The 13,542-nt window shown below is 47.0% G+C and overlaps 1 protein-coding gene, 1 non-coding gene and 1 pseudogene across 5 annotated transcripts; 2 read left to right on the forward strand and 1 right to left on the reverse strand.

Annotated features, from left to right (window-relative positions):
* Positions 1–7,513: 7,513 nt before the first annotated feature.
* On the reverse strand, positions 7,514–8,234 carry LOC136519665 (uncharacterized). Of its 4 annotated transcripts, none has more exons than XM_066513043.1 (3): positions 8,078–8,234; positions 7,826–7,975; positions 7,514–7,683 (listed from the first exon to the last, which is right to left on the reverse strand). In XM_066513043.1, exons 1-2 carry the CDS (start codon positions 8,199–8,201, stop codon positions 7,830–7,832), a joined length of 270 nt encoding a protein of 89 aa, XP_066369140.1. In that variant the 5' UTR covers positions 8,202–8,234; the 3' UTR covers positions 7,514–7,683; positions 7,826–7,829. The 4 variants fall into 4 exon arrangements, with proteins under 4 accessions (XP_066369140.1, XP_066369141.1, XP_066369143.1 ...); XM_066513044.1 differs by having other exon boundaries at positions 7,514–7,724; positions 8,078–8,230; XM_066513046.1 differs by having other exon boundaries at positions 7,814–7,975; positions 8,078–8,230.
* A 552-nt stretch (positions 8,235–8,786) lies between these two features.
* TRNAH-GUG (transfer RNA histidin (anticodon GUG)) lies at positions 8,787–8,858 on the forward strand. The gene has a single exon. It is a non-coding gene; the product is annotated as a tRNA-His (tRNA).
* Positions 8,859–9,634: 776 nt separating this feature from the next.
* On the forward strand, positions 9,635–13,257 carry LOC136519666 (uncharacterized; annotated as a pseudogene).
* Positions 13,258–13,542: the final 285 nt, after the last annotated feature.

Below are 13,542 nucleotides of genomic sequence, written 5' to 3' on the forward strand. Positions count from 1 at the left end.
ACAGCGAGCTCACACTGAGAATCATGTTCTTCCAGATGTCCCACGGCGACAGCGTTTCCTTCACAGTGTACTTCGATCTTGGTTTCCGAAGGTAAACCCTTAACCAAGCCTCCTGATGTCACGAACCTCGTGTCATCGCTAGCTCCGGCGTTCTGCTATGCCACACAATTGTTCCATTAGTATTCTGCGTCCATTGTTGGTCGTGAAAACAAGTAATAAGGCAACACTTCTTGATAGATTCGATGCAACTTATTCGCTCAGCTGGCTCCAAATTCCTTGGTTGTTCCCATGCAAGTCACAATTGCAGCTTCTTTTGTTCTTGTTCGAGAATTGTGTGGTGTCATAAGCACCCCTCTTGCTTGGTAACATCTTGGTCCAGCATAGGGGCGTGCGATCAACGTGGGAAGCAGGCACGACAGGCACGGGGACGACGTCCGGTGCAAAGGGGAAGGGGGAGCCGATGTCCGGATCGTAGTAGTCGGACCTCCACGGTGATGGTGTGGACGCGGTCGGTCGGTTGCGCTCTCGCTTGGTCTCGATGGACACTCTGCCCCCAATGATGGTGTGGACGCGGTCGGTTGGCTTGACGTACTTGTGACGGGGATCTGCGTCTTCATCATCGTTATCCTCGTTACGCTTCTCCCCTGCGTCGTTAGGCTTGTCGGATGTATCCGGAGCCTGTTGACGCGTGTAGATAGATTTGAGAACACGACAACTCTCCATGATATGGTTTGACTTGGGATGGAGCTGGCAGGGTCCTTTCAATGCTTTGGCGTAGTCTTCTTCGTAGTTGTGACGTCCGCCACCTTTTTTAACGGTGTTGACTTCGCCGTCATCTTCCCGAGCACGCTTGCCCCTGTAATCGTCACGGCGATTACGCCGCTGATTACGCTGGTCGCGGTGGTCGCGGGAATCGTTGCGCTGGTTGCGGCGATCAAAATTGTCGTTCCGACCACGGTTGTCGCGGTAGTCGTCGCGGTGTGGGGGTGGTCGGAGCGTGGAACCCTTGCTGCTTCTTCGATGATTATCTTTTTAGCATCATCGGCATCCGCATATTTTTTAGCAGTGGCTAGGAGCGTTGTGACCGATTCAGGTCTTTTGCGGAGGAGCTTGTCCCTTAGGGCATCGTGGAAGCGGAGACCAGTGATGAAAGCTTCGATTGCCTTGTTGTCGGGGATTGACGGGACCTTGATGCGCATCTCCGAGAAGCGTCGGACGTACTCGCGCAGTGGCTCATCTTTGCGATCTCGAATCCGCTGCAGATCATATTTGTTGCCGGGTTGTTCGCAAGTAGCAATGAAGTTGTCGATGAATGCTTGCTTGAGCTCTTGCCAAGAATCAAAGTAGTTCGCCGGCAAGCTGACCAACCATTGGTGGCCCGCATGGCCGACGGCGACTGGGAAGTAATTAGACATGACGTGCTCATCAGCCATGGTTGATCTGCACACGGTTTCGTAGAGCATGACCCATAACTCGGGGTTCTCCTTCCCGTCGTACTTCTGGAGTTTTTCGAGCTTGAAGTTCTTGGGCCATATGACTTGGCGAAGGTGAGGAGTAAACTGCTTCAAACCCGGAGGGCCGTGGGTAGTATCATATTCCATACGGCGATAGCTTTCGTGGGATGCACGATCGTTGGCTCTTTGGTTAATGCGATCGCGCAGATCGCGTTCTCCAAGGGAATGGCGGAGATCGTTATTGCCATCACGGCGATCCCGATTGCCATCCTGGTGGACCCTGCGACCGTGGTTACCACGGCGATTGTCGCGGTTGTCTCATCGATTATCGTCCCGGTTGTTGCGGCGGTTGTCATCCCGACCACCATCATGACCACCGTTTCTGCCTTGACGGTTGTCTGATGGGTCGTTGTTGCGCGAGCCACGTTGGTTGGGTGACTGTGGGCGACTTGAGTACTGGCGACTGCAGCTTGATTCGACTGAGACGGACGGAGCCCGGGCTTGGTTTGCAATCTCTGCGGTCTGGGCCATAGCAGCCGTCAGGTAGGCTTGTACATCATCACGAATTGCCTAGGTTTCCGGGGTATTGGGTAGTCGTTGCATTATTGCCATAGCAACAGCTACGTTGGCGCTTGGAGTCCTGAAGACCTGCTTTTCCCCTACCCTATCAAAGGCATTGTTGAGGTCACGTGGCTGGAACCTTATGCGTCGTGCCTCCTCTTCTGCCTCGGTTTCGGCTTGTCTGCGATTAAACCGGTCAATATTGCGTGCTTCGCGTGCTAGCCTTTCTTGTTCTGTTTCGCCAACTGCCGGTGGTTCGTCATTATTGACGACATTGATCAAGCCTCCTCGCCTTGGTGGGAAGGATGGAAATCGTGGGAACCCTGGGGAGTGGTCTGGGATATCCAGATCGTATTCAACTTCTTCATTGTCACGATGCTGGAGCTCAGTGTGGACGGAGCCAATAGATGCGATGCCGGACGGGGAGCTTGAGCAGCCCTCTTGAACTGTGTGGACCGATCCTTCTTGATACTCCTCAATCCGAACCATGTTAACGAAGTTGCGCGGGCCGTAGGGCTGAGCCTGGTAATTCTCCATCAAGGCTTCGCACTCGGAGAGCCGGAGACCCGTTGCGGGGGCTGATCAGCGACGAACGGAGCGCCCTTCAGGAGTAGACGTGACCACGAGATCCATACCGAGTCGTGCAGGACGACTGGCCCGAGCTGGTCGGGTAGATCTGTTGTGGGTAGTGGTTACCTGCTCGGTAGGTTGATTTTGAATCGAATCTACCAGAGCTAGGGTTTCAGCAAGCTTGGTGCCGACCCGATCGATGGAGTCGAGCAGGTCGGTGTTGTCGATCTGCCTCCCTTTATAGCGAGGAAGCGTACGACGGGTTGTCGGCATGGCTGAAGACGATGCTGGTGTAGCCGGAGCCAGGTCCAACGTGGTCGGAGCCGTAGCCGATGCCGGTGAAGCAGTGGTCAACGCAGATTGGATCCACGCCTCCTCCGTGGTCATGGTGATGAAGTTGTCAGAGCCAGTGGTCCAGGTGTTCTGGCCGATGGTGAACGTGAGGCCGTTCGGCGTAGCCATGGAACCGGGGATGATGACCATCTTGTTCTTCCGGGGAGCATTACGCACACCCCCTACCTGGCGCGCCACTGTCGACAAAATATGGTCGGCGGTCTACCTAGGGGTATGCCCAAGGTAGTAGATTATCGGCAGACAGATGCGCAAGTTATAAACAAGATGGTGACGCAAGACAGACACGAGGTTTTATCTAGGTTCGGCCGCCGTGAAGGCGTAATACCTACGTCCTGCGTCTGATTGTATTGATGTATGTCAATGAGAGATGTTTTTGAGAGGGGTCCCCTGCCTGCCTTATATAGTCTGGGGGGCAGGGTTACAGACCTGGAAACTAATCCTAACCAGTTACAATTGCCATAGGTGGCCGGATAAGGATTCCTATTCTAACCGACCAGGATCTTGCTTGATCTCCAAGTCTACCTTGATTCCTTGCGCGGGACTCTGAGCAGATTGGCCGGGCCACGCGTCGTCTTCTAGTGGGCCGGACCCCCTGGTCCGGGCCGACCCAAGCCTAGTCGTAAGGGTATAGGGGTTAATACCCCCACAGACATCGAGGAGGAGCAAAGCTTGAGAAGGAGCGGCTTCGTTGAAGATGGAGCCGATGGTGGCCTCGTTGCCTAGGGTTCTGGCGATCGAGGCGGTGAAGCTTCTGCGGGGGTGCGAGGTGAAGAGGCGGCGAGGCACGGAGGGAGGAGATCGAGCCATGGGGCGTGGAGGCGAGCAAGGCCAGCGGCGCGCAGACGAGATGAGGCGAGGTGGTGGCACGCCAAGGTAGGACACGGGACGGTCGCTGTGGGATCAATCTGATGGGGCGATGGAGGATGTGGGATGGAGGAGGCTGTTGTGAACCCTAGCTACTCTACCATGGCTTTGAGACTAGCATAATTAAATACGGTAATACTCTCGGTGAGGACGTCAGGACGGAACGGACCAAGATCCTGCATTGGCTACCGCATCGTGCTCCCATCCGCGCCCCTTCCAAAAAAATAATCTCTCTACTGCGCTTCGCCTCCACCACGCCGCCTACCTTCCCCACACCGTGTTCCACCACGGCATCCGCCCGCTGCGGGCACCTCCACCGTGCCGCCCGCTCGCCACGACCACCTCTGACAAGCCGGCAAGCCTTCTCACTGCCGCCGGGGTCTGGTGGCTCGCCGGTGCCGCTAGCTGGCCGAGCCAACCCAACACCAGCCGCGCGGGCATTGGCCGCTGCGTGTGGCAAGGCGACCATGAGAGATGTCGTCGTCGGGCCCAGGCGAGGCGCAGGCACAGCTGGCCGTGCCACCATCCTTAGCCGCCGGCTGGCCAGAACCGGCTGTTCTCCGCTCTGCTTTGTGTCGTGCGGAAGAAGAATGGTGAAAAACGCATGTTGCAAGCGTATGTTTCAAGTGTTTCAGATGTTAAAGCGGTATGTTGCAAGTGTTTCGTATAGATGTTGCAAAAGTAGATCAGGGTGTTGCATATATATTGCAATGGCTATACACCTATGTTGCAAGAGTTTATTTCAAATGTTTCATTTGTTTTTTTTCAGATGTATGTTGCAAATGTGTTTATTTGAATGTTGCATATGCTTTCGTATATGTGTTGCAAGTGTTTTATCTGAATGTTCTATATGTTTTACAATGGCTTTTCAAGTGTTTTTGCAAGTGTTTTAGACGTATGTTTTAAGTGTTTCATCTATCTTCAGACATGTTGCAAATGTTTCATCCAGATGTTTCAAAAATAGATCGGATATTGCACATATTGCAAGGGCGTCGGTGGCTGATGGACAACAGCCTGCCGCTGGGCTTCGGCTCCTACCTCGCGCCTTCCTCACGTGGCGCGCCTCACCCTCTTCTCTCCTCTCCCTCTCCCTCCCCTACCGTCCCCTCCCCTCCCTTCCCTTCCCTAAATCTCGCCCCAACAGTTCAAGCTCGGAGGGGCGCGGACGGCCTCGCATGCGAACGGGCGGCGTGGGTGGGGTGAGTCATCCGGGCAGCATGAAAACCGAGCGGGCAGGCCGCACGGCACGGAGTAGGAGCGAGAAATGGAGAGCAATCGCGAGTGTCCGGACACGGACGTCCGTCTGAACGTCCTGGCGCTAGCGCTACCGAAATAAATAAGATTAAATTATTATTATTATTCGCTCATATCCTATCCATGTGTCTAAAGTCCGAGGGAGCCTCATCTCTAAAAGAAAGTTAAAGACAACTCTAACAACTCGACAATTCTTCTTTTTGAGGCTATTTTAGAATTATATAGCAAAAATTAGGCTCCAACGGGACGTTCTATCTAGCTTTGTAAAATAGGAAGCTGGCTATCCTTTGATTTTTCGGTGGCCAAATAAAGCCAACCACGAGCGCTCGCTGTCTGAAGATGATAAATAGCAAGGTAGTTAAACCTCTTCTTTTTTTAGAAGTTTTCTATTTTATAAAATGGATAAACTATGAAATTTGGCTACTAATTTTAGCCAAGCTGTTAGAGTTGCTGTAATTCTATAACTTTATAGACAATCTAATATTTTTTGGAATATATAGCTTTCCAATTAAAAACTAGAGTTTCATTCAAAAAGCAATGAAAAAAGTCATTGATTTAACTAATAAACGGGTGTAAATAAAGGAAATAATAATTCAAATTGTGGGTTTTCTAGCAGGAAATAAAGAAATTGCACGTGCAGAATGCATAAAATGGGTAGAGAGGAATAGTTGAAATACCCGATTCTAGTTTCGCGTTCCTTCGCTCGAAACGAACGATTTGGCTGTCCGAATGCGGTGGGCTTACCGCCCACGCGACTCCCAAATCTTGATTAGAGGACATTGCTCAAGGTGAACATGCCTCCGCATGCGGCGATTCTTGTAGGGCCTACTTATCTTTCTCTATCTTTTCAGCCATGATGTGTCGTCCACTTCTTTTGTAGAGGCTACTAAGGAATGTCGGGACGTCGCCCATGTAGTGTATAACTTTTTTTATTTTATTTTATCCTTTCTTTTCTTTTTCTCATTTCTTGTTTTTCTTTTTTCTTTGCTTTTTCATGTTTTCGTATTAATCTAACCCTTTTTCTCATTTTTAGATTGAAAAGTTGTGGTGACAAATTATCACATAAAAAGTTATGCACATAAATTGTCAGTGTAGCTTTGTAACTTTCCAAAAAAGAAGAGTTACGAAAATAATTTTTTTCCAAAAAAGTTATGTTGAGAAGTCGTGGTGATAAGTGTTGTTCCATAAAAGGATATGCATAAAAGTTATGAGTATAATTTTGTAACATTTTTTTTCAAAAAAAAAGAAAAGAAAAAAAATTATGATGAGAAATTATAGTGATAACTTGTCATGTAAAAAAGTTATGAGTATAACTTTGTACCCTTTCAAAAATAAGTTTCCAAGAAAAAACAAAAGTAAAAAAGCCATGATAAACTGTGGTGATAAGTTCATAAGTTATTTTATACAAAGTTAAATGTATAACTTTATAACTTTCCAAATAAAGAAAGTTATAAAAATGCTTTTTTATAAAAAGAATAATTACGGGGTTGTGGGATCGACCGCAGGTACCAGCACATTTGTATTTTTTTTAAAAAAGAAAGTTGTAGAAATATATTTTTTTCTAAAAAGAAAAGTCGTGGAGGTGTGGGATCGAAACTGGCGGCATTCGCTGATTAGTGGAACCAGTTGAAATATAAAGTAAATTGTCTGTCCTTTCCATCAACTTAAACATTTAAGTTGAGTTGGTTGGTTTCCGTCAACTTAAACATTTGAGTTGAATTGGTCAGTGGATGGGACTAAATAACAAAACATATATTTCACCCATTCGGCGCGAGTGAGCACGGGCATCTCAAAAAGTTCAGGCTACACAGCAAAGTTCTATTCAGGGTACCGTTCGATGTTCAGGCTACACAGCAAAGTTCTATTCAGGGTACCGTTCGATGACACTGCCCGGTTCGCTTGTCTTAAAAATAGCTTGTTCGGTTTCTTTTTTCAGCCGGAACAGTGTTTTTCTCTCACAACAATTCAGTCGGAACAGTGTTTTTCAGCCAGTTTCATACCAGCAAATATGCTACGAAGGACTGTTTTACTCAGACCAGGCAGTGAGCAGGTATTGGGGCTACAAAAGTTACCAAGATTTTACAGCCGTGTCATCCCATCCTCACCTCACCTCTAGCAGATCATCGAATCTTGAGTTCGAGAAAGCAGCGTGCGTTTCTGAATGATGACACGCAGACATGCGTGAGTATATCACTGAAAAGCGCATCGAGAAAATCGCAGTGTTCTTCACATGGAGAAAGGGCATCTGGAAGCCTGGTCTTGAAAGAGGTGCCCCGAAATCTTTTGCGTCAGTAGACACGGCACATATTCCTCTCATGACACAGATCACTGGACACCAGAGACAAAGTGAGCACTGGCAAAAAGTTCAGGCTACCGTTATCATCCCGGTTCCAGGACAACACTGTCTCAAGCAAATATGCTGCTTCCGGTTCTTTCTTTTTTCCTTCACACAGGGGGAAATTAAACCAGACTTGGCACTGTTTTATTCAGAACAGGCAGTGGTTCAGGAGTTGGGGTACATCATAGTGCTTCATGCGTACAGTAAGCTAATTGCAGCTACAAGCCTACAGGATTACAACTGCAACCAACGCCACGTTCAGTCTGGTCCATAAGTCGGAGCATGAGCCTGCCAACGGAGACTTCAGAGTCAGAAGCTTCAAGGCCAAGCTGAAACCATGATTGAACCAACCAGCAGCTATTGTGACAACAGAACGGCAACGCTGCGCACGCGTTTGAAGCTTTGATGAACACCATACCATACGCCCTACCTCCTCAGGGCTTGAGATCCTTGACGATGAAGTTCTGGCGGCTGATGGGGTTCATGACCACTGGTGGGCCTGCGGTGTGAGGCCACGCCTGGAATTTCTTGTCCGTCGCCTGCCACCACTCCTTGTCCGCCACCGTCCTTGGCGTCGTACCTGCTCACCATGTAAGTAACACGGATAATGTTAACGTACGTGAGGATTGAGGACATTGAGGTGCTTTGCGGTGATAACTTGAGGTCATCAGATGACCCTTACCTCCAAAAATCTTCTTTTGTGCCACTAGGACATCGGAAGCATACGCGATCGCGAAGGAAGCAGCTAGACCAGCGATGATGTACTTGGCAGACATTGCTGAAACTGCATAGTTTCGTACATACATGGAAGAAAGGTTGCTGATTCAGGGAAGGGAAGTACCACATACATGGAAGAAAGGTTGCTGATTCAGGGAAGGGAAGTACCACATACATGGAAGAAAGGTTGCTCAAACTACTAGATGCTTGAATAACAAGTGTATTTATCCCAATATGCACAATGCAAGACAGGAAAAAAGAGGCAAGTACCACATATGAGGCATGGTTTACAAATAAAATAACGGAACATCGAGACATATTTACCATTTGCAAAGGGCTAGTAAACCTTGTTTTACATTCACCAGCTTCCACGAAGTACACGATCCAACTGAAAATGCAATCAGCAGCAAGCATGCCCCCCAACCCCAAGTCATCCTTTACACTACCAGTGTACTGTGTGGAAATGGGCAGGGAATTTGGATACGCCTGTGGTTTCGTCCATGGCGGTATACGAGCATCCATGATAATAACTGTTGTCAATAATGGATTCTAAGTAGTTTCTAACTGTCTAAGGACCCCATTAAAACTAATCATGCAACATTAAGAAGGTTGCTCCAAGTGTGCCGTAGCTAGCATTCAATTAAAATTGTAATCATCAGAGAGCTTAACATAAAGTGGCTGTAGTTTAGTGGTGAGAATTCCACGTTGTGGCCGTGGAGACCTGGGCTCGAATCCCAGCAGCCACACTTCCCTTTTATTTTGAATTTTTCCATATCATCTTGTTTATTTTGTCCTAAAACTTTTCCATATCATCTCTATCAATACAAGCTGGCAGTTTCGGAAAAAAAATAATTTTATTTATTTTGTCTTCTTAACTATTTAGATATCTTTTATAACTTCAGTTTTCCTACCGGCAGTTTTGAAGAAGAAAAAAAACTTTCCATATCATCTCTATCAATACAAGCTGGCAGTTTTGATAAAAAAAAGTGTACTGCATCAAAATGGGAGGTACAGCTTGGATGAAATTGTGGTTATGTCCATCTTGATATCAAGTAACTCGTGGGTTGTACTCTAAGGCCCCAATTAAAATAGTCAAGGCTATATCACATTACATGCATTCAACAATACGCAGACTTATCAAATTTGGCGCTGAATATACGTTCTGCTGAACTCACTTGTAAAAGATAGATTGTTTATAAGGAACAGGTAAACTGAAGCCCAGCAAATTTCTGAGGCCAGTTGGGTAACACTCGAGACAATTGCAATTTGGCCACTGTCAACAGCCAAGCCAACAGGTCAAATTAATGCCACTGCATGCCAGTGTCCATGCATGATCTTTAATAAATCCAATGGGTTTGGCTCGTGTAGGCACTACAGATTCAGAGTTGTGGCAAATGTGAGTTCCTAACTTTCGAGTTACGAGCTAGCACCTTTCTGTGCACTCCTAGACTAATCACAGGCAGGTGAACACAAGCTACTCTATGAACATTGCGTCAGCACAGAGCACACACACACACCCCACCCCATCTCCACTTGCGCCAACCTCCAGATGCACTAACTAAATGGGAAAAATAAATAAAAATCTACTTGCGGCGAAGCACTACTACGAATGCAGGTCACTAGACGCAAGACAATGCTAAAACTGTGGGTTCGTCTTCTTCAGATCTTAAGGGATAGGAACCACGAAATGCAAGGAGGCAGGCAGTAGCAGCAGCTCAAATCTCGGGCAGGCAAGGAGCTCGGAGGCGACGCGTGCTAGTGCTACTGGAGAGCAGAGCAGCGCCCCACGCCCACGCCCGAGACGCGATGGCCGCCGGACCTTCGCCGCTCGCCGGCGACCGGGGCTCCTCCGCCGCCGCCTCCCACCACCAGCACCCGCCTCCCCCACCGCCGCCCAAGATCCTCCTCGCCAAGCCGCCGCTGCCACACGCCGCCTCCGCGGGCGCCGACGACGGCGGCGGCGGCGGGGGCGCGGGGGGCCGCGCGCGCCAGGCGACGCAGCCGGGGTCGCTCAGCCTCGTCTCCGACGCGTGGGAGGCCCACACCGACAAGATCCTCCCGGTGTGTGCGTGCGTGCCGCTCCCGCGCGATTGCTCACAATCTCGATGCCAGGCGGTTGCTAGGGTGCACTGATCGATGGAAAGAAATGATTTGCTGATCCGTGTGGGCTGTAGCTAGCTTTAGGTCTCGGATATTTCTTCGCTTAGCGTTTTCGTTGCTGTGTCAGCGTTGGTCAGTGTATCTGTTAGCTTAATCCATTTTTGTGGGTAGTTCCATCCCCCCCCCCCCCCCCCCCCCCCCCCCCCCCCCTGAATGTTGCATTTGTTGGTTTTAGTAAGCCTCCTCTGGGCGCTGGGTTGTTTCTAATTTGTTAGTGCTTCATCGTTCCGTAGATGCCCTTCCTTGGCATATGAAGACTGAGATGTTATTTGGCTTCTACTGATCATACTTATATATGCATATGTAATGTGAAATTGCGAATTGTGATCCATTGAGCAACACGGGGCTGATACAGTTAAGAACATATGGGGTTTAAATAGTGACAAAGTTAGTGATCAGTTTTTTTTTTTAATGAATAGATATAGATATTATTCCTCGAACCTTACTAACCCCAGCCATGTTTTTGCAGTATTTGACGGAGAACAATGATTTTATGGTGATTGGGATAATTGGCCCACCCAGGTGTAGGCAAGTCAACCATCATGAACGAGCTTTACGGATATGATGCAAGCTCACCTGGTACGACACAACTTCACTTTTGTTATGCTCTTTTAGGCGTCGTTCCATCACTTAGATTCATTGGTTCTTATACTGAGAAGCACTTCTAATGATTATTCTGTTGATGCACTTTGCGATCGATCACATGGACATTGTTCTTAATGTTTCCACCATGCAATATCTAGCTGTCCTCAGATTTTATCTACCACAGTATGCACATTATAAAGCCTCTTTAGTGTCACGAATGCTGCTTAGAAGTTAAACAAAGAGCACTCCTATTTTGGTTCAAATTTTGTTCGATACCAAAATCTTAGATTGCTAAAAACTCATTTCCTTTGAACAGTCTGTGTAGGAATTCTTCCTCCTTTTCCTACACTAAACTGAGGAAACAAGATTGATGGGGAAACACTGTACTACTGGTATTGACATCAGGATATCTAATGAGCGAGTTATACTCCTTGACGCTCAGGTGAGATGACATTAATTTTCTTCTGTTTTTTGCAATCACAATGCTAGAACCGGTTATCAGTGTCTTGCTTACCAATTTGTGAAAGGAAACCTCTTTTGCCCTGCAGCCAGTGTATAGTCCCTCTGTTCTAATCGATATGATTGAGGCCAGATGGTTCATCCACAATTCCTGTCCTTAATGGTGAACCCTTATCAGCAGACTTAGCTCATGAACTAATGGGAATCCAGGTAAAGACTGTATTTACAATTATTAAACTCACTTGTGCTACTGCTGGTTCGTTGGAAATACCTAAAAATTGAATTGGTATTTTCTGTTATTCTGCAAGGAATTGCTGTAGCTTGGTGTTTTCTTGGCATCTGTTTGTAATATAGTGTTGGTCGTGTCAGAAGGGATGAATGATTTGTCCATGTGGGAGCTAATGCTTACAGTACGTTATCTCTTCTATAATTTGTACCTTCCGTCATTCTTTCATTAGCCCGTCTGGAAGACAGAGGAAGTTATATCTGTAGGTTCAGGATCCGAGTTTTCACCTAATTTCCAAGAAAATTGAGCTGTTGTTCTAGCGTTCTAATGATTCTATCCCATCACACCTGTTTCTCCCATCACATTTTTTTCTTCCGTATCCCAAATAGTTTACAATAACTTGGCTTTTGGGACCTGGTAGTAATGCAGAAGGCTGAATGGATGTTCCAATACATTTTCACAGGTTGATTTATTGAAGCACAACATACCTTATCCATCCGTGTTAACATCATCAGCATCTCAAGACAAGGAAAAAAAAATGAAGACCAATTGGGCAGTGAAGACTATATTTCTGATCTCTGTTTTGTGCATGCTAGGTGAGAATTAGCCATTGACATGATCATTGTTTTGTTACTTAAGGGAAATTATATGCTCATTTCTATGTTGCTGAACAAAGAGATGTATGGCATTTTCTATCTTGGTAAAAGCATTTACTATTTCCTTTTAAAAATAGAACTTATTTTGCTGTGTTACAAGAATGTAATACTTCCACACCTAAATCAGGCCCTGTACTCTTTTGCTCTAAATAATCTAAGAACCTTACATTGTTGTGCCTTTCTAATTGAACAGGTTGCAGGGGACAAGATTTTTCTCCTTCAAAGCTCATGCTTCTAAGGAAAACTCTCGAGAAGCACTTCAACTCATCCTCTTTTAGAATCGGGAGCTCTAATGCAACAGGTCAACCTTCTGATTCGCTGGTTTCTTCAAGCACGAAAGTTGAAGATTTAACCTCCGGTCGGCAGGACATATTTCTCCTTCCCCTGAGAGGACATGATAACTCGACAAAGTTTGAGTATGGAACAGTACTCGTGCATGCTAGGGATGCTTCGTGATCAGGTATGGTTGCTACACTGAGGAGTTTGCATAATAGGAAGGGAATATTCAATAGACTTACAAACCCTAGCTTGTGATTCGCAGATGTGTCAGTTACATGGGACTGATTAAGATTCTATTAAAATCTAACACAACATTTTCTTATGTAAATAAGTCTGGGCAAGCCATTCCTTCCTAAACCCTAGAGTTTCATCTAATCATCCTTGACACCTGTACTCTAGCAAATCATGAGAAGCATTACTTGGCTTGTTGCTTTTAACTGGACTGGTTTCGTTCATTCTGAGAAGCTAAGGTTACATTAAAAATCCAATCAATTGGAACTCATTTCGAATAAAGATATTTGTTGCTGAACATTAAGCTCTTTGTAATATCTGCTTGGCACATTTCTTCGAGGCCTGGTCGAGTCAGTCTGACGTGAACACTCGTGTGGCTACAGATCCTGTCATGGCCGGCGAGGTCATTCTTGAAGAACCTCTCGGAGCGCGACTGGCTGAGAAGCTCAGCGAAGATCTGGGACATGGTGAAGAAGTCCCCTGTCATCTCGGAGTACTGCAAAGCGATCCAGAGCTCTGGGTTGTTTAGGAAGTAGCCGTAGTCTGGCAGCTACTTGTTGGTATGCGCCCGCTTTGGCTTGGCTGGATTGGAAAAATTAAACCAAAGAATGGTGATTAGATCAGATGGACCTGCTCTCTCTTGCAACGTTGATATGTTTCTTGGTAGGGCGCCGTATGTTCTGTTTATAATTGACTTTGAGATACCTCTGTAGGTTTTGTTAGCACCAGATTAGTTGTTGGACAAGCTGTGTGTGATAAGCTCCGAGTCAGCGACAGCAGATGGCAATCGCCAGTATTCAGTTTCGTGTACGGCTCATGCTTCTCTGCTAGTCG

Source organism: Miscanthus floridulus, chromosome 18 (genome assembly GCF_019320115.1).
Source record: "Miscanthus floridulus cultivar M001 chromosome 18, ASM1932011v1, whole genome shotgun sequence".
In the NCBI taxonomy this organism is placed as follows: domain Eukaryota; kingdom Viridiplantae; phylum Streptophyta; class Magnoliopsida; order Poales; family Poaceae; genus Miscanthus; species Miscanthus floridulus.